The sequence below is a fragment of the Accipiter gentilis genome, chromosome 28, assembly GCF_929443795.1.
Source record: "Accipiter gentilis chromosome 28, bAccGen1.1, whole genome shotgun sequence".
Lineage (NCBI taxonomy): Eukaryota > Metazoa > Chordata > Aves > Accipitriformes > Accipitridae > Astur > Astur gentilis.
In genome coordinates, this window is record NC_064907.1 from 15723090 (window position 1) to 15740920 (window position 17831).

At 58.1% G+C, this 17831-nt stretch overlaps 1 protein-coding gene across 14 annotated transcripts in view; it reads left to right on the forward strand.

The window, feature by feature from the left end:
- The window catches only part of ANK1 (ankyrin 1), a 69777-nt gene that overhangs the window by 38119 nt on the left and 13827 nt on the right, over nucleotides 1-17831 (forward strand). For 10 of the 14 annotated variants that reach the window (XM_049830576.1, XM_049830582.1, XM_049830589.1 and 7 more), the window contains 25 exons: nucleotides 473-574; nucleotides 6397-6495; nucleotides 7596-7694; nucleotides 8384-8482; nucleotides 8586-8771; nucleotides 8910-9008; nucleotides 9617-9715; nucleotides 10053-10151; nucleotides 10609-10806; nucleotides 10891-10989; nucleotides 11368-11466; nucleotides 11721-11819; nucleotides 12004-12201; nucleotides 12381-12479; nucleotides 12569-12667; nucleotides 13751-13948; nucleotides 14163-14261; nucleotides 14655-14753; nucleotides 15071-15169; nucleotides 15276-15368; nucleotides 15536-15608; nucleotides 16008-16031; nucleotides 16954-17056; nucleotides 17346-17493; nucleotides 17713-17810. In XM_049830576.1, coding sequence (XP_049686533.1) covers nucleotides 473-574; nucleotides 6397-6495; nucleotides 7596-7694; nucleotides 8384-8482; nucleotides 8586-8771; nucleotides 8910-9008; nucleotides 9617-9715; nucleotides 10053-10151; nucleotides 10609-10806; nucleotides 10891-10989; nucleotides 11368-11466; nucleotides 11721-11819; nucleotides 12004-12201; nucleotides 12381-12479; nucleotides 12569-12667; nucleotides 13751-13948; nucleotides 14163-14261; nucleotides 14655-14753; nucleotides 15071-15169; nucleotides 15276-15368; nucleotides 15536-15608; nucleotides 16008-16031; nucleotides 16954-17056; nucleotides 17346-17493; nucleotides 17713-17810 — 2807 coding nt within the window. The remainder of the gene's footprint in view (nucleotides 1-472; nucleotides 575-6396; nucleotides 6496-7595; nucleotides 7695-8383; nucleotides 8483-8585; nucleotides 8772-8909; nucleotides 9009-9616; nucleotides 9716-10052; nucleotides 10152-10608; nucleotides 10807-10890; nucleotides 10990-11367; nucleotides 11467-11720; nucleotides 11820-12003; nucleotides 12202-12380; nucleotides 12480-12568; nucleotides 12668-13750; nucleotides 13949-14162; nucleotides 14262-14654; nucleotides 14754-15070; nucleotides 15170-15275; nucleotides 15369-15535; nucleotides 15609-16007; nucleotides 16032-16953; nucleotides 17057-17345; nucleotides 17494-17712; nucleotides 17811-17831) is intronic. The other 4 variants (XM_049830578.1, XM_049830585.1, XM_049830581.1 and 1 more) reach the window with 3 other exon arrangements.

Below are 17831 nucleotides of genomic sequence, written 5' to 3' on the forward strand. Positions count from 1 at the left end.
TTTATCCCTGGTGCCGGTCCTCAAACTCACCGCCGCGGCTACCCAGTGGGTTCTGGAGGGCAGCAGGGTGGGCTCACCACCGCCGCAGTTTAGACCTCGTCCACCGCTGCGGTCTCTCAGCCAGGACACGGAGGCGTTTCCCGGGCCAAGGGAAGCCACCATCGTTGCAGGAGTCCCCTTAGAGCTTCCTCCCTGCCCTGCCCACAGTGCTGGGACCTCGCGTGGCTCTCCTGCCCCGTCATCTGGATGCTCTTCACTCTTGAGTCCAAGTCCCAGCCCTGCTTCTCCCTGTCCGGTTTGGGGCACCTCAGGCCGTCCCAGCCGTGGCACCTTGACCTGCCCAGTCTCTGCCTTTCCTGCCTGGTCTCTGCCATCATGTTCTCTGTGACCGAGTGAAGAGCTGGCCCTGTGCTGGTGATAGGGGAGAACAGGGGGACACCGAGTCTCATGCTTTTTCTTTTCTTCCCCTAAGGCCGATGCTGCAACCAGTTTCTTGAGAGCTGCAAGATCCGGGAATCTGGACAAAGCCTTGGATCACCTCAGGAATGGGGTAGATATTAACACCTGTAACCAGGTAGGTGAAACCCACAGGGCTTCTGGTACCATCTGGAGTTCATGTGAAATTGTGCCGCGCGGTGGCTCCCCCAGGCCCAGTGATGGTCACTGCACCCCTTCCTTACGCTGCTCCCGTAGGATGGAGACACGGAGGTTCCCAAAGCCACTCGCTTGCTCTGCTGTGCCTAGCTGATTGGGAGCGCCTGCCCTGATCCCACAGTCCTACCTGCCATGGAACAGGGTCTAAGTGGGCTGGTAATAAGTTGCCTGGCAGAGGAAATTTAAAAACTTTGTGGCAGAGGAAGTTTAAAAACTTTGTGGCAGAGGAAGTTTAAAAACTTTATGGCAGAGGCTGCCTGTCCTGACCAGAATTGAGCTCAGGGGTGAGGCCACGCAGGGCAGGCTGCAGCACGAAAGCGGTCCCTTGCTGGGAAGGCTTCCACAGCTGAGCTGGGTGGAAATGGGTCCTATGCTGGGGAGAAAAATGGGTGACCAGAAGGCAGATCTGGACCGGTTGTCTTTGGGGCAGGGAGGGCAGTAATAGCTATAAAGACCTGGGGAGCCTGGCAGTACTGGCTGGAGAATAGCAAAGGGTGTTAACAGGTAAGCAGAGAGGGAGATCTGAGGCTCCTTTAGGGTGACAAGCAACTGGGACAGCTGGAAGGGGCTCAGCTGCTTATGAGAGGGCAGAGCAGGTAGCTGTGAAGAGTGTAGCACAGTGGCTGGGATGTTGCAGGAATCGCTCTCGAGGATACTCCCCTTGCCTGCAATGCTCGGGCTTTCCGATTCCCAGAAGCTGCAGCTTAACACAAGCAGGGGATGTTTGCAAAATGCCAGTCTCGGGGGCCTGGGAGGTGTTGGGCAGGTGGAGCCCCTCCTAGCACAGAGCAGAGACGGGTCTGCCCCAGGAAAGGAGAGCCGCAGGCACAGAGGAATTGTTTGCACATAATCAATGGAACATTTCATATCTGTGTAGCTGCCAAATGCAAATGGCTTAGCCTGAATTGGGGTAGGTGCTGTAGGGAGAGACTCAGGGGGCTTGGGCTGAGCAGGGGGGACAGAGAGGCTGCGCTGTCGGCTGCTTTCCAGAGCAACAGTGATGCTGGGGAGGCTGACTCAGCAGGTAGCACGAATGTGTATTCACCTGCTTCAGTATCAAGTCCCCAAACCAAGCATCGTTCAGACCTACTGATTTGTGCACTGCAGTGGCCAGTGCAGTTACTGCAGACATGTTCCCCCAGGAAATGTCACCGTCTCCTTTTCTTTTCTGACTGATGGAAGCACGCAGGGATGCTGGGCTTCTGCAGGCCCCTGGGGCACACTGCAGCTTGCGTTCTCCTCTCCGGGACACTAGATGAGGTTTGGGGAAAGCTCAGGAGATGCTTGTTTTGTTTATCACTGTTTTATCTGGATTATTAGTTCATAATCAGCATCTGGATACTCTCAAAGATTTCTATCCTAGGGCTGTGTGGGAACACATGGGATTTAGATCAGAGGGGTCTTGTAGGGAGAAAAGGTAGAAAATATTCAGTTTCAGAGTCCTTTGAAGATGAGCTTTCCATGGGGCCCTGTTGGTGGGTTAGAGGCTCTGACCCCATAACCATTTTGGAGATGTACAGGGTTTGAAAAGAGGAGAGGCCATGTGACACAGTCTTAGCACTGGGCTGCAGGACTTGGCTTGCGCTCAGCACTGAGCAGATCGCGTGCTTGCACCTGGCAGGATATTCCAAGTCGCTGTGCTTAATTTCAGAATTTGGCCCAGTCAATAAACCCAACTGCTGCTCCCTTAGTCTTTCTTGGGGGAGTAGGAGCCCCTGTAATTGAGCCACAGCAGCAGGCCAGTTGCTGGAAGCAGTCACACTGCTCCTGCTTCCAAATGCGTAGTTACAAATGAGCAGAGACTAATGGGTCTCCCTTCCAGACCTCTGGGAAAGCAAGTCACGAGGAGCCGGGAGGTCCTGCTGCTGAAGTCTCTGCCGCTCTCCTCTCCAGAAAGGGCTGGGGACGCTGCCACGTGTGGCACGTTCGTGTATGCCCTGTTCGTGCAGATGCTGGGGCAGAGCCTAGCAGGGAAAATCATCTTACTTTGCCTGTTCACAAGTGGCTTGGAGAATTCCCTCCTGCCAGTTTCTGTGGGTGTCTGGAGGAGAGGGGCAAAAATCAGTGGGGGCTGTGTTGGCCACGCTGGCCCATGCCTTCTGAGATGGGAGACTCCACAAGCGGAACGCGCCACGGATCTTCCCTCATTGCCGATAAGAAGCCTAAAAGCAGAGGGAGGATTTCTACGTCTGCTGCTCCCGTACCGCTCTAGTGCAGAGGAATATGTGGTTCTGGAGAGGGCTCTGCAGAGAATTAAACAGGGAGGGCCAGCCACAAGCTAAAGACAATGGCTTTGAACTTCTTCCTCACCCAGAAAGACGGGTCAGTCACGAGCTGTCTCCACTGACCGGCTGCGAGTCCTGTTTCCAGGCAGATTTCTGGTGCTGGTGAGGGGATTTAACACCTTGATGGGGAGGCACGTGGCTACAACAGTATGAGGCACTTCTTTCTGTGACGTCTTTGCACTGGTTCCTGCCATCTCCCTGAGGTTAGATGGCACTTTGGGGTTTCCTTCTGAGGAATATCAGACCTGTGGGAAAGGTCCAACCTCACATGTCCTGTATAGAATAAAGAGGGATGTATGTGGTCAGACCTATCCCACAGGCCCTGTATTCTTACTCGAGTGCAGAGACCTTGACATGCCATCTGATCGTCATCCCGCCGACCTCATCCCCTTCATTGCCGCCATCTGCATCAGTGTCTTCATCGTCCACCTCTCTCGTGTTTCGAATTCCTGCATGCTCCCATCTCATCCATGAGGAGCTGGAGGCCTGAGGATGAGCGCACCTTGCTGCCAGGACCCTCACCAGCAGGGAAGAGTGCTGTGCTAGCACACGGGTGCCAGGAGATAGTATTTTTTGGGGTGGACAGTCACAGTCCTGATGGCCAGTCCAGGGCAGGGTCCTGCTTTGGTACAGGCTAAGTGCAAAGTCCCACCTCTTGTGTTTTCCTGTAGGGCTGGGTTTGTCGCATCGACAGCCAGCAACTAGGATTTCTGGGAAGCTTTTGCGGCACTTAGTGAGGGGAATACAGCACCTTTCAAATTAAGCACATCCTGTGGCGCTTTTGGGTCAGATGAGCTGTCAAGCCAAAGCAAATATGCAAAACAGCCTGTATTGTTCCTGGAGCAGAAATATCGATGGGCCGCTGGGAAACAATCTTCTGCAAACATTGCACTTATTGCTGTAAGGCCAGATGTCGTGGTTTAACCCCAGCCAGCAACTAAGCACCGCACAGCCGCTCACTCGCTTCCCCCCTACCCCATGGGATGAGGGAGAGAATCGGAAGGAAAAAGGTAAAACTCATGCGTTGAGATAAGAACAGTTTAACAGAACAGAAAGGAAGAAAATAATAATGATAATAACAACAATAATAAAATAAAAATTCTACTAAAAGGATTGGAATATACAAAACAATTGATGCACAATGCAATTGCTCACCACTTGCCAACCAATTAGTAGTTAGTTCCTGAGCAGTGATCACCCCTCCGGCCAACTCCCCCCAGTTTATATACTGGGCATGACATCACATGGTATGGAATACCCCTTTGGCCAGTTTGGGCCAGCTGTCCTGGCTGTGTCCCCTCCCAACTCCTTGTCCCCCTCCAGCCTTCTTGCTGGCTGGGCATGAGGAGCTGAAAAATCCTTGACTTAGTCTGAACACTACTTAGCAACAACTGAAAACATCAGTGTGTTATCAGCATTCTTCTCATACTGAATCCATAACACTATACCAGCTCCTAGAAAGAAAATTTACTCTGTCCCAGCCGAAAACAGGACACCAGAGAATAATGATCCCTCACAGGTTTTCAGCATTCAAAAGTTTATTTATGAATCCCTTGCATAAAAGGGCTTATGTGCTGGGGAGAGCAACCAAGCATCTGTGGTCTTGCACTCCAGGCGTGTGTTGCGTGAGTGTAACGGAGAAAAAGCGTGTGTGTGTGGCCACATATCCAACTTGTGAGCTCGTGAAGGTAAGGGTGTCAGTGACCCTCTGTATGGGGTTGTGTGCGTGTGTCTTACTCAAAGAAGCTGGGCCTGACCCAGGCAATGAGCTCAGTGTAGCCAAGCCGGGGTGGAGAGCGTTTCCTTTTGGTGGCTCTGTTCTGTGGCTGTTGCAGCATTCCCACTTCATTTTCCCTTGGAAGCAGGCCTTTTGTGCTTGAGGCTCCAGGGGACTTTGGAGTTGGTGTGCTGAGGAAGCCTGTGGATTTTTAGGTTTTTGCTCTTTGTGCTGTAATCGGAGTTAAGCAAAAGAATCTGTGGCTCTTTGACTACAATCCTGGATAGCCGGTGCTTTGAGGGAGAGGGGTTGGAAAACCTTTTTCCAGTATGGTAACACTCTTGAAGCTGTTCTAAGTTTAACTGGAGTGTTGAGGGCTGGAACTGGAGCCTCCCTGGGCATTTTCTGTTCCCCTACCTATATTCAGGTGGGGATGAAGCAAATCTGTGAAGTGACCTTCCAGTACTCTACAGAAGCTGGAACAGATGGTTGGGAGGTGGAGTACTTGGGCAGGACTGTGTGCTCCCGGGGAGCTGGTGTCTCTCTGCCATGTGACAGCTTTGCGTAGGGGGGAATAAACATAGTGCGTCCACCTGGGAGAAGTGAGGGACAAGGGAAGATTGCCTTATGGGGAAAAAGTGGCATCTGAAATTGCCTGCAAGTATTTAGCCTCTTTGCCAGCAAATATCACAGCCCGGTCGTTCACATCTGGGAAGTGGAAGAGGGAGTCAGAAATAACGGAGCAGAAGCCGCCCTAGCAGCCTCTAGGGTGCTGACTGGCCTGACACCTCCTTCTGACAGCCCAAGGTTGCTAAAAGGGCACTGGCCAGCCCTTTGCTCCTAGTGCTCAGGTTCCACGTGTAGAAAAAAAGCGAGGTAAACTGGGGAGAAGTCACTTCAGCTGTTTGGGAGCTTCCTGGAACTGGTAGAGCTTGGCAGTGGCACAGCCAACGCTTTCTCCACACCCTTTGCTGCAGCTGAACTCTGAGGGAGAAAAGCCAACCCTCTGCTGAGCACGGGCTGCAGGATGGGGCTGTTGGTAGGCAGTCTGCAAAGCCAGAAAGAAGCCAGCTGCTGGACTGGAAGCTCCTGAACCGTTGTGAATTAAATTTGGCTGCTGCTTGATAAAATCGTTGTCCCAGGAAGACCTTCTCGCTGCACTTCTGTCTGTGTTAAAGTTTAAGGTTTGTACGTGCACTTACACAGCGGCTCTGGTGTATCCTCACTCTGGGCCATACCCAAAGCTCAGCTCAGTGCTATAGGTTGGAAAAGCCTGACTTTGTAGGCAGCAAATCGCAGGGAGGGGCACCCCAGGGAAAGTCACCTGAGCAAAGACAGGAGTTGACATCAGGGATGTGTCACGAGAAGGGAGGATTGAAAGAGCCCCCGTGGCACCGAACGCACACACGCTGCGCTGCGGTGCCACCCATCCGAAGGAAATTGTCTGTGGGTGCTGCGTGTTTTGCTGATGGAGAAACCTCCAGCATTAGTCAGCAACTCAGCATTCGGCTGCGTGTAGTTGCCCTGGCACCGTGGAGGTAACCATGGCTGCCGTGCTGGATGCCACTGCAGGGCTCGAAGGCAAAGCACCGGCTCCTGCTCCCACCAGCCTGGACCTTCTCCAGCACGGGCCAAGTGTCCACAGTCGTGGCTGCACAGGAGCTCAGAGTAGGGGGTTCCCCGGAGGCCCCCAGCCCCAGCAAGTGACTAATGCCCCTCTCCCACCTTTGCTCCCTCCAGAATGGGCTGAACGCCTTGCACCTGGCCTCCAAGGAGGGCCACGTGAAAATGGTGGTGGAGCTGCTGCACAAGGAGATCGTTTTGGAGACAACGACCAAGGTGAGGACAAGGGAGTCTGGTCACATTAGTCATGACTCGGCACCCTGCCATTGCTGCCAGACGCACCAGCAGTAGTTGAGCAGTGAATCATGCTGTTTGCTTTCAGCCCCTGGGAAGGCTGTGCTGGTGACAGTGCTGCTGGGCTGGGGCTTGGGGACCAGGCTCTGATTTCAGCACGGTCAAAGCCATGCTGGGCACCTCCAGGCGGGTGGGATGTTCCTCTCCACCCATGCCTCTCTCCCGTGGGGGCCACGGGGGCCACTGTTGAGCTCAAGAGGGGAGTAAGAGAAGTCACAACATGTGCTAGTGCTGTCTTTGCTCACATCTCCTCCCAGCACTGGCTGCCAGCTCAGGTCAGCCCTCGCTGCCCCAGGGCAGCACCTGCATGCTGCAACACCGCGATGGCCTCGGTACCGTTGTTGCAAGCCTGGAGAGCTCTGGTGCGCCGTAAATAATGTACCGTTCTCTCCTTGCATCATCATGGCGGGGTGTGGTTCTTGCTGGGTGACAAGCCAGAAAACGGCGCAAGCAAGCAGGGCTGACAAATGAGCAGCCTCCAGCACCATCTGAAGGGCTGTGAGAGCAGGAGGGAGCCCGGCTTGCCACCTCCCCGGTGCTCTGGCAGGGCTTGGGGCGCAGAGCGGAGTCTGGCGTTCTGCCACACCACCCAAAGGCACAAGTCGGAAGAGCCTGTGTCTGCATTTTCCAGCCCGCTCATCATCCCTTAGCTCTGCTGGGATGTCTTGGCTACCAGGTTGCACGCTGCAGTTTTGCCTGAAGACTGCCAGCTCAGCTCCCCCGTCCTCCCCCCGCCTCATCTCTCGGTGCTGGAGATACACAGAGCCTGACAATGGATCCAGCTTTTGCTGCCAGTAACTTCATGGGAAAGATGAAATCACTGTCTTCCCTGGCCAGCAAACGTGAAGGGTAGCTGCCTGGTCTACAGCAGGGATGGGGCATGGAGCAAGGGCTGCACGGCCCCACAGGCTTCCCCTGGCCAGCTGCTGTGTTTGCATGTGTGTTAGCACGTGTGAGGCCCATCTTTCCCCAGCATCCCGAGCTACTCCAGCCCCTGAGTGCTGCCCTGTGGTGTCTTTCAGAAAGGAAACACAGCCCTGCACATTGCTGCCCTGGCTGGACAACAGGACGTGGTCCGGGAACTGGTGAACTACGGGGCCAACGTCAATGCGCAGTCACAGGTAGAGGGATCTGGGCTGGGGTGGGAAAAGCACCCAGTATGCATGATGGTGGTATCCTCATGGTGGGAACTGTACCCAGTACGGGCACTTCAGCACCCCTTTATAGTTTCTCTCTAGTCCTCTCAGGGCTAAGGACTGCTCTGCCAGAAAGAAGACGAGTGTGCGAGTGGTGGGGAGGGAGTCTTGAGGGATATGGGGAGACGAGCATGATCTCTCTGCTGAGGGACTCCATGGCAGATGCACAAACACGTCAAACTCATCCTGGGAGGACTCATGCCCAATGCTTCCCTGGCACAGCCATGAGGTCTCCAGCAACCCCTGCAGCTCTGCACACTGTGCTTCCTTCATTCTCTTTTTCTTGGGCCTGGCGGGGCTGCAAGCTCTTCAGCTTTTGCCTGATGGGAGAAAAACATCCCTGAAGCAAGGGAGAGCAGTGGTAGTGAGTGGAAGGCAGTGTCTCCTGGGTTGACTGTTGTGAGGCATCCCCTGGTTCTTTCTGGATGTGGGGAGCCTTGAGCTCCAGCTCTCTATGATTGCCTCACCGTTGCCAGTTTTTTCCTTCTTCCCACCCACACCATTTATGCTTTTGCCCCAGTTCAGTGAGCTGGGGGTGTGGGTGTTGATGAGGTGTAGGTCTGCAAGGAGCTTGAGCAAGAGTTGTGTTGATGCGCATGGCCCTGTGTTTGCAGAAAGGCTTCACACCCCTCTACATGGCAGCACAGGAAAACCACCTGGAAGTTGTCAAGTTCTTGCTGGAAAATGGAGCCAACCAGAATGTAGCCACAGAGGTAAGATCCTTGAGGAGCCCCGCTTGTTGGGGCTGCTGTTGGATGTGCCAGGCGCTGCCACGGCTCCCCGGTTCTCCCCCTCTCACCCACCTCTCCTTGGCAGGACGGCTTCACTCCACTAGCTGTGGCTCTGCAGCAAGGGCATGAGAACGTGGTTGCTCACCTTATCAACTATGGGACAAAGGGTAAGGTCCGCCTGCCCGCCCTGCACATTGCAGCCCGCAACGATGACACTCGCACAGCTGCTGTGCTGCTGCAGAATGACCCCAATGCTGACGTCCTCTCCAAGGTGTGTGGCTTTCCCATCCTGTCTCTGGGAGCTTTCCCACATCCCCAGGGAGAACAGCAGCTTGGTATGCTGTATTTATCCATCCTTTCAGCAGGGAGCATGTGTCTGGCTGGGCTGATCCCTCCTTCTTTCCCCTAGACTGGATTTACCCCCTTGCACATTGCAGCCCACTACGAGAATCTCAGTGTGGCCCAATTACTGCTGAACCGTGGAGCCAGCGTCAACTTCACACCCCAGGTGAGTGCAAAGTGGGAAGACTGCTGGGACTGGGACTGGGACTGGGACTGGGACTGGGACTGGTCCAGCACCAGAGGAGGATGCTGTGCCTCCTTTCCATGTAGGTGCAGCCACAGCTGCCAGGGTACACTGGTGAGGTGGGACCACGCAGAAGGTAGCACACTGGTGCATGTCTGGGGAGTTGCCATTAATAATCAGCGTGGGCCTTTTCTACTGTGTCTCCCCTCTGTCGGATGCGGCCATGCATCCCTGGAAGCTCTTGGGACCTTCTTGTCCAGGCTGCGGGAAAGCTGGTGCTCTCGCTGCAAGGCAGAGCTTATAGCCCCTGCAGTTGGTGTGCCTCTTCCAGTCCCATGGGCGCAGCCAAATCCATGAGCCGGTGCTTTCCTGCAAGATCTGCGTAGCTTGTGTCCACAGCCCTTTAGCTGCAGGCGGGAGCAGGTGCTCACCCTCTCTCCCAGCCCTGTGAAACAAGCCGGTCCCCTGCGCTGTCCGTGGGCAAGGATTTAGCTCTCTCCTGTCCTTCGTTTGCCCCATGCCTCCTTGCAGCCCCACGGGGGAAAAAGAAGGGGTTGCTCCCTCTAACAGACTGCCTTTCCTTCTGTCAGAATGGGATCACTCCCCTGCACATAGCCTCCCGCCGGGGCAACATCATCATGGTACGGCTGCTGCTGGACCGTGGGGCCCAGATAGAGACAAGGACCAAGGTGAGCCCACTTCTGAATCACCAGCAAGTACACGGGCCATCTCCCTCCCCAAGCTCCTTGCATCCAGGGGGCACTGCCACGCTGCACTGCCCAGCGCGTACCCTGTGAACATCTTGCTGGGTGCGTGAGGGAAGGTTTCTGGTGCGCTAAGGGGATGGACCAGGTTTTTTGCGGGTGCATGTAGAGGTGAGAGGAGGCTGCATGGCTACAGTGGATGTGCCCTGGGGGCTGAGGGCAGGCTCGGTTTTGCCTTATTTTGCAAACATGTCCAAAGTCCCTGTTACCTTCCTGCCCTTCCTTGCCCATGCTGAGCCCTTGAACCTTCCTCTCTCCCCAGGATGAGCTGACCCCTCTCCACTGTGCAGCTCGCAATGGACATGTGCGAATCGCAGAGATCCTGCTGGACCATGGGGCTCCCATTCAAGCCAAAACCAAGGTATCCACGGGATTCTGTGGGGTTGTGCTTGGTGTCAGGTCCCAGGGCAGCACAAGGAGGGGTAACAAGCTGTGCACCATTGCTGGATGCCATCCGTGGCTGGGCTGGGGCTGAGTTTTGGCCTGCCAAGGGATGAGGAGCTTCCTGACCTCCTCCTTGGCCCTTGCTTCAGCCCTTTGCCCTTTGCCTGAGGGCTTCAAAGGGACCAGCCCTGAGAAGGGGATGCCCTGGGGACAGCCTGCCCCATGGCAGCAGCTCTTCAGGCCCTGCCCTCTGCTCAGCATTGCTCCCCCATAAGTCTCGGTGAAGGATTTCGGGTCTCCGTTCTGGTAGCACCCTGGGGAACATGCCATCTCTTGTGCCCCGGAGCTGTGGCCAGGGGAGCGAGGCAGGGGCTGGGTGGGATGCCTGGTCCCCCCTCCCAGCCCAACCCTGAGACCTCGCTCCGCGGTCGCAGAACGGCTTGTCGCCGATCCACATGGCAGCGCAGGGCGACCACCTGGACTGCGTGCGCCTGCTCCTGCAGTACAGCGCCGAGATCGACGACATCACCCTGGACCACCTAACCCCGCTGCACGTGGCCGCCCACTGTGGGCACCACCGGGTGGCCAAGCTGCTGGTGGAGAAGGGGGCCAAGCCCAACTCCCGAGCCCTGGTGAGTGAGGAGGGGGCAGGCAGGGCTGGGGCAGGGGAGAGGGAGAGCCTTCTTGCAAACGACCATCCATCTGTCCATCTGCAGAACGGCTTCACGCCCCTCCATATCGCCTGCAAGAAGAACCACATCCGGGTGATGGAGCTGCTGCTGAAGACGGGTGCCTCCATCGATGCCGTCACAGAGGTAGGTGGGATGCAGCCCAGCCAGGCTCTCCTCCTGGTGCCCGTGCAGAGCAGGCAGCGCTGCAGGGGACGATGGCCCTGTTGCCTCTGCTGGTCCTCAGGCACTTTCTTCGTCATGGATCGGAGCTCTTTGCAGCTCGGTTGACCCTGGCAGCATCTCCCCGCAGCCCGCTCCCTACAGGGCAGGGGGCTGCAGGGGAGGTGGTAGCTCTCCGTCTTCCCCTCGGCTCAGCTGCCAGGCTGCTGGGGCCAGGCTGTGGACCCAAAGTTTGCCTCTGTGCTGGAGCGTGCCCCAGGGAGGGGGACGAGGGGGGCAAGGAAGAGATGTTGGCAAGGTCCTCAGCACCCATCTTGGCTCCTGGCCCCTTTCTCTCCGCAGTCCGGCCTGACCCCCCTGCATGTGGCCGCCTTCATGGGGCACCTGCCCATCGTCAAGACCCTGCTGCAGCGTGGAGCCTCTCCGAATGTGTCCAATGTGGTGAGTCCCACCCTGGCCGGGGCTGTGGGAGCTCAGCGTGGTGGGATCCAGGAGGAGGTGGGGGTTCCCCGAGTCCCGGTTGCTCTCCTCTCCTGAGCAAGCCCTGGTGCCCCCCGCTTTGTGCTGTCAGGAGGAACCGGTAGGGGCCCGAAAAGGCTGTGGGCACTGCTCTCCTGTGCTCAGACCAGAGGAATGACTGCAGGAAGGCATACCCTCTCCTGTGGCCTCACCGCTTTATCCTGTCCTTGGTGCAGAAAGTGGAGACCCCCCTACACATGGCAGCCAGAGCTGGGCACACGGATGTGGCAAAGTACCTGCTGCAGAACAAAGCCAAAGCCAACGCCAAGGCCAAGGTAGGTACAGAGAACCTGTCTGATAGTCCAGCTCTGGGAACAGCCGGTCCTGGTTTCTTCCCTCTCGCCTGCCCAGAGCTCGGCCCGCCAGGGGCTGCGCAACAGCAGGACCAGGACCCCTTCGGCAAGACAAGCAAGGGTCTGGTCCGAATCTGCCAAAACAGCTTCTCTGCCTCCCTCGCAGGATGACCAGACTCCTCTGCACTGTGCCGCACGCATCGGCCACACTGGCATGGTCAAACTCCTGCTGGAGAACAACGCCAACCCCAACCTGGCCACGACAGCGGGGCACACGCCCCTGCACATCACTGCCAGAGAGGGGCACGTGGACACGGCCCTGGCCCTGCTGGAGAAAGGGGCCTCGCAGACCTGCATGACCAAGGTAGGCTGCTGCGGCCACCACCACCAAAAGAGTGACCCGGCTGGGCCAAAGGCTGGGCCGGCTGGTGGCACAGTGTCCCTGTCACGGGAGGGACAGCCTCCTCCTGTGGGACAGCACGTGCCAGCGCTCTCCTCCTCCTCACCCCTGTGCACCCTGTGATGGGCTGCCTTTCTCCTCAGAAAGGATTTACCCCTCTCCACGTTGCAGCCAAGTACGGGAAGGTGGATGTGGCAGAGCTGCTGCTGGCACGTGACGCTCACCCCAATGCAGCAGGGAAGGTGAGTGCCGCTCCTGTGGCAGCGGGAGGAGTGGTGTGGTACGGGGAGAGGCTCCGTCTCACCTGTCTGTGCTCTCTCCCCCTCCCCAGAATGGCCTGACCCCGCTGCATGTGGCTGTGCACCACAACAACCTGGAGATCGTCAAGCTGCTGCTTCCTAAGGGGAGCTCCCCGCACAGCTCAGCCTGGGTAAGGTTGGACTGGGTGTCCCTGGGGATGTGGGGATGTGTCCATGTGTCCAGCGCCCGTCAGCCTTGCCCCTCCACCCTGACACTGGGACCAGTCACCACCTGCTGCTCACGCCTGTCCCTCGCACCAGTCCGTGGGGCAGGCAGGGGTGCCGGGCGGTCGTCCTGTTCCAGCAGACAGGCTGTGTCAGGGATAGTCCCTGCTGGCAGCGTTGTGGCTGTTGCTTGGGGACGTGTTTCCATGGCAAGCCCCGTGGAGCAGTGCTGCAGTCTAGCAGTTTGGAAAACCACACATGAATATTTGAGTGCAGCTATGAAGGAGTGAGTCAGAAAACCCACCAGCTCGTGAGACTCACCCCGCTTTGCCTGAGCATGGGGAACATCTCCCCAAAAAGCAGACCAGCAGCCTCGGTTTCCGCAATGTTTGCAGGCGCTGGATCCTCAGAACGGACAAGTGGCCGCCGGTGCCCGGCCCTCCCCATCTGGCATTCCCCTCTCCCCCTGCACGGGCTGCCGGTAGTCTTGCTGGGCAGGCATCGGCAGCAGCTGGTACCGGTGCCAATCCCCCGTCAGTCTGCGTCACTTGACAGCCTGCACGTCACCCCAAGCAGAGGGTGTCTGCCAGCTGCTTTGCTCCTGCAGCGCGGCAGCGAAGGCAGCGCTCAAGGCCCTGCGGTCTCTGCCTGAATACTAATCCTGCATATTGTGAGTTTTGCTCCACACCTCAGGCAGACACATGCTAGGGGGTGTCTGCCTGCCCTGGCCTCTCACAGCTCCGGGTGGCTGAATACTGCTGTAAAAATTCACCTGTGGGGAAACTCCAGGACAGGCGATACCAGTCGAACCTGAAGCAGGTGGTCTTTGAAACCCCTGTGCTGGCTTGGCTGGAAAAGCAGGATTTGGCCTCAGCGTCAGGGCTAGTTGCTGTCAGGGAGATGGTTGGGGTGTGAGCGTGCATCCCTGAGTTTTGGAGGCGACTAGGAAGGGCAGACCTGGCCTGGAGAGGCAAGGTGGCACCTTCTGTCCCTGCTGGTCTGCTTGGCAGGGGCTGAGCACTGCAATGAGCCTCTGTCTCTCTCTGCAGAATGGGTACACCCCCCTGCACATTGCTGCCAAGCAGAACCAGATGGAGGTGGCCAGCAGCTTGCTGCAGTACGGGGCTTCTGCAAACGCGGAGTCTGTGCAGGGAGTCACCCCCCTCCACCTGGCTTCCCAGGAGGGGCATGCGGACATGGTGGCACTGCTTTTCTCCAAACAAGCCAACGGTGACCTAGGAAACAAGGTAAGTTGTCCCGGCGCATCCCACCGGGCTGGAGGCGAACACCCCAGGGGGGAATAGCAGACAGGGTGGTGGTCCTAGGCCCCGGTGCCTCCCTGAATTCAGGCAACAGCACGGTGTCGGTCAATTTGCCAGGTTGGAGACCTGTCTTAGAGTCTCTGCTGGTATTGCTGCAGTGATGGCATCGCCACTGTGCTGAGACCTCCTTTGTTTGCAGAGTGGCCTGACTCCTCTCCATCTTGTGGCCCAAGAGGGGCATGTGCTGGTCGCTGATGTTCTGGTGAAACACAGAGTCACGGTGGATGCAACGACCAGGGTAAAGTAGCGCACTGGCCATGGCTGTGGTGAAAAACGTGTGGGAGAACTACCTCTAGGCCTGCTCCAGGAGCATTGCTTTTCTTTTTCTTTGTGCAAGAGTCTCCCCTCCTGTCTTACCTTCTTGTCTGTGTCTTGGGGACTCTTCCTCCTCTTCCCCCCTCTCCCTGGAGGGATGATTCTTGCCTGTTCCCAAAGCTCACCCCTGTACCCTCAGGCACAATGTGGTGTGGTCTGCAGTGTGCCCTCTGCCCTGGTCCTGGGCTCTCAGACAGCACCCACACATGTGCCCCATCCTTCATCTCTGGGGCTTGTCCCATGGGATGAGCATGCCCAAGCCACAAGGGTAGGAAACACCACGGAGGGCAGTCTGAGACCTGATCTCATCTTTCAGATGGGCTATACCCCGCTGCATGTGGCCAGCCACTATGGGAACATCAAGCTGGTGAAGTTTTTGCTGCAGCACCAGGCTGATGTCAACGCCAAGACTAAGGTACGGAAACGTCCTGTGCTCCAAGGAGCCTTCTGCCCTGGGCGACAGGTTGATGGAGAAAGGCTTAGCCTCCCTCCCTGCTTCCACTGCTTCCCCCCTGCGTTGCTTCAAGCCCTCCTGTCTCCATGGCTGGAAGCTGCTGTAGTCTAGCTACAGCCCTGGGCAAGAGCTGGGTTCTGCAGAGCCCTTTGCTTACCTCGGAAAGGAGGGAGCTGCCCTCATGCCCCAGGCATGAAGCCCAGCATGAGGTGCAAGGGCATTTCTGGGGCAGCAGACTCCCAGAAACTGATGGCAGCACCCTCTGTCCTCCTCTGCAGCTGGGCTACACCCCTCTGCACCAAGCAGCGCAGCAGGGCCACACGGATGTTGTGACACTGCTGCTGAAGCACGGTGCCTCTCCCAACGAGATCAGCACGGTGAGTATGGCGCTGACCCGCACCTCCTCACCCCACGGCAAGTTCGGGCACCCCCCTGGGCTTCCCTGTGGCTGTCACTGACCCCCAGTCCTTCCTCCTTGCCCAGAACGGCACCACTCCCCTGGCCATCGCAAAGCGGCTCGGCTACATTTCCGTCACAGACGTGCTCAAGATCGTCACAGAGGAAACGGACATCCCGGTGAGCCCCTGGGGACTGGGACCAGGACCCTGTGGAGGAGGGCTGGGGCTGGGAGCAGCCATGCAAAGGTCTGCCGAGCTGGGTGGCTAGCCCGGGTGTGGGGATGGGGCCGCAGGTAGCCGCGCAGCGAAGGGCTGGCCTCCACTGACTCTGCTCTACTCCCGCAGTCAGTCAGTGACAAGCACCGCATGAGCTTCCCGGAGACCGTAGACGAGATTCTGGATGTGTCAGAGGATGAAGGTGAGGGACCAGAGCTGGGTCGCTCCATCCCAGATATCCGCTGGCTGGGCCAGCGTGGCAGGCGGCAGCCCTGGGGATGGGCACTGGTGTTCCTGCCGGCCGGGGTGGGGGAGCTGTGTGGCCCCACAGTGGTCTTGCAGAGAGGACGAGGGGAGCCCACCAGACTCCTGGGGTGGCACCTCCTGGCTCGGGTGCTTCCCTGCGCTATGCAGGAGGGATACGCCTGGACCACTCCACGGTCCCACGCCCCAGGGAGAGTGTGCAGAGAGCCCTTGGGCATGCAGAGCCCCCCACCGTGCCCTGCTCCGCGGGGTAGTACCAGCTCCCAGCTCGGCTGTAGCTGGTCTGCTCCTCCTCCCTCCCACCGAGACCTCACCTTTGCCTCTTCTTACTTTGCAGGCACTGCTCATGTCACAGTAATGGGTATGAAATGTGTCCCCCTGCCCCCAGCTCAATGGCCCATTTCACCCCATGGCCACTAACCATCCGCACGCCACATCCATCTGCTGAGCCTTGCTGCTGGGCTGGTGCTATCCAGCATTGGCCCTGCCATCCCGCCCTGCCCATCTGTGTCCGTGCTGCTTGCTGTGGTGTGACTGCATGAATGGGGCTGTCCCCCCCCGCTGCGGGGGATCCCTAACTCCCTGTCGGCCCCAGGTCCTGTCCCCGGTAGGCAGAAGAGCCCGGTTCTGAGACAAACTCTGATGCCCCACCACAACCGCCCCATGCCATCCTGGCCGGGGCAGGGATGAACTTGAGTGCTCGAGGGTCTCTGTGCTGCTGCGGTCCCCTCCCCATCACTAGGGCTCCGTCCCTGCGTTGGGAGATGCTGGACTCGCTCCCACAGGGCACTGGCAAGACCTGAACCCCAAAGAACTCCTTAGCAGGCATTAATCAGGCCAGCAGGCAATGCTGGCTGGGCTTGTGCCTCCAAGGGGTGTGTGCGGATGCTCTTGGCAGCGTTAGGGCATCCTTCCCACGTCCCCAGCCCTGCCTACACTCCTGTTCCCAGCATCCGACGGCAGGGTGTCCCTGGGAGGCTCTGCTCTGTGCTTGGTGCTGGAGGAAAGGGGTCAGCTAACAGCCGAGGCTCCTGACAGCTACCACGGCTCCTGTCCCACCGACCCGCAGCACACGGGGCTTGCCCCTGCCAGCGGACCCCATCTGGCAGAGGGCAAAGCTACCCCGTGGCTGGCTGAGACCCCAGGGGATGAGTGTGTGTGGCCAGCAGTGGGAGAAGAGATGGGCCCTGGCTCCAGCCCTATGGAGGGATGAGGGCAAGGGCTGGATGTCTGTGCTCCCTTGTCCCTCTGCCTCTGCTTGCTGAGCCAGCTCTCGGTTTCAGAGGAGGAGCTGATCGCACCAACGCCCAGGACACCCGATCCCAGGGACCAGGACGGCAAGAGGGAGACGCTGGAGTTTATGACCACGACGACACTGGAGCAAACGTAAGAGGCACTGGATGGTGGGGAGGGAGTGGGTACGGGGCACGGGGCCAGCCCGGTGCTGGGCTGGGATGCCAATGCGGCAGGGACAGCTCTGGGCAAGGAGTGGATCACTGAGCCCCCACGGGCTAGCATAGCAGGCAAAGCTCGTTGGTGTTGTTCCTGCACCAGGACATGAGTCCGCTTCTGAGTTTGCCTTCATCCAGCGGCCCCGGGGACTCCCTGGGGACGGGCAGGGGCTGAGGAGCCCTGGCTTGCCCCTTCAGTGGCTGTCACTGCCCTCTCCTACCAGGGTGGAGTCTCCAGCTGTCCTGCAGGTCCCCTGCGTCCCACCTGAGACTGTGGTGACCAGAGCGGAGGAGACTGAGCAGGTAGGACCTGTGGAGACAGAATCTGAGCAAGTCAGCCTGCTGCATGCACCCTCAGTGTCCCCACAGGAGGTGAGCATGAGACACAGCCCGCCACGGCCCCCCCCAGGCACTCCCTACCGGGGGGTATCCCCCCGTCACCACAGACCCGAAACATGGGATGGGTGGTAGGGATGGGCCCGGCGGTACGGGACTGCCCAGGGAGGGTTGTGAGACTGCGGACGAGTGGGCGAGCTCAGCACCCCGAGATAGGATCCTGTGCCCATGGGGGCTCTTCCCTGCCTTACACAGCCCTCCAAGGAGTTCGATGAGGACTCCCTGATCCCCAGCAGCCCCGCCACCGAGACCTCAGATAACATCAGCCCAGTGGCCAGCCCCGTGCACACAGGGTGAGTGCCCAGCCCATGCGG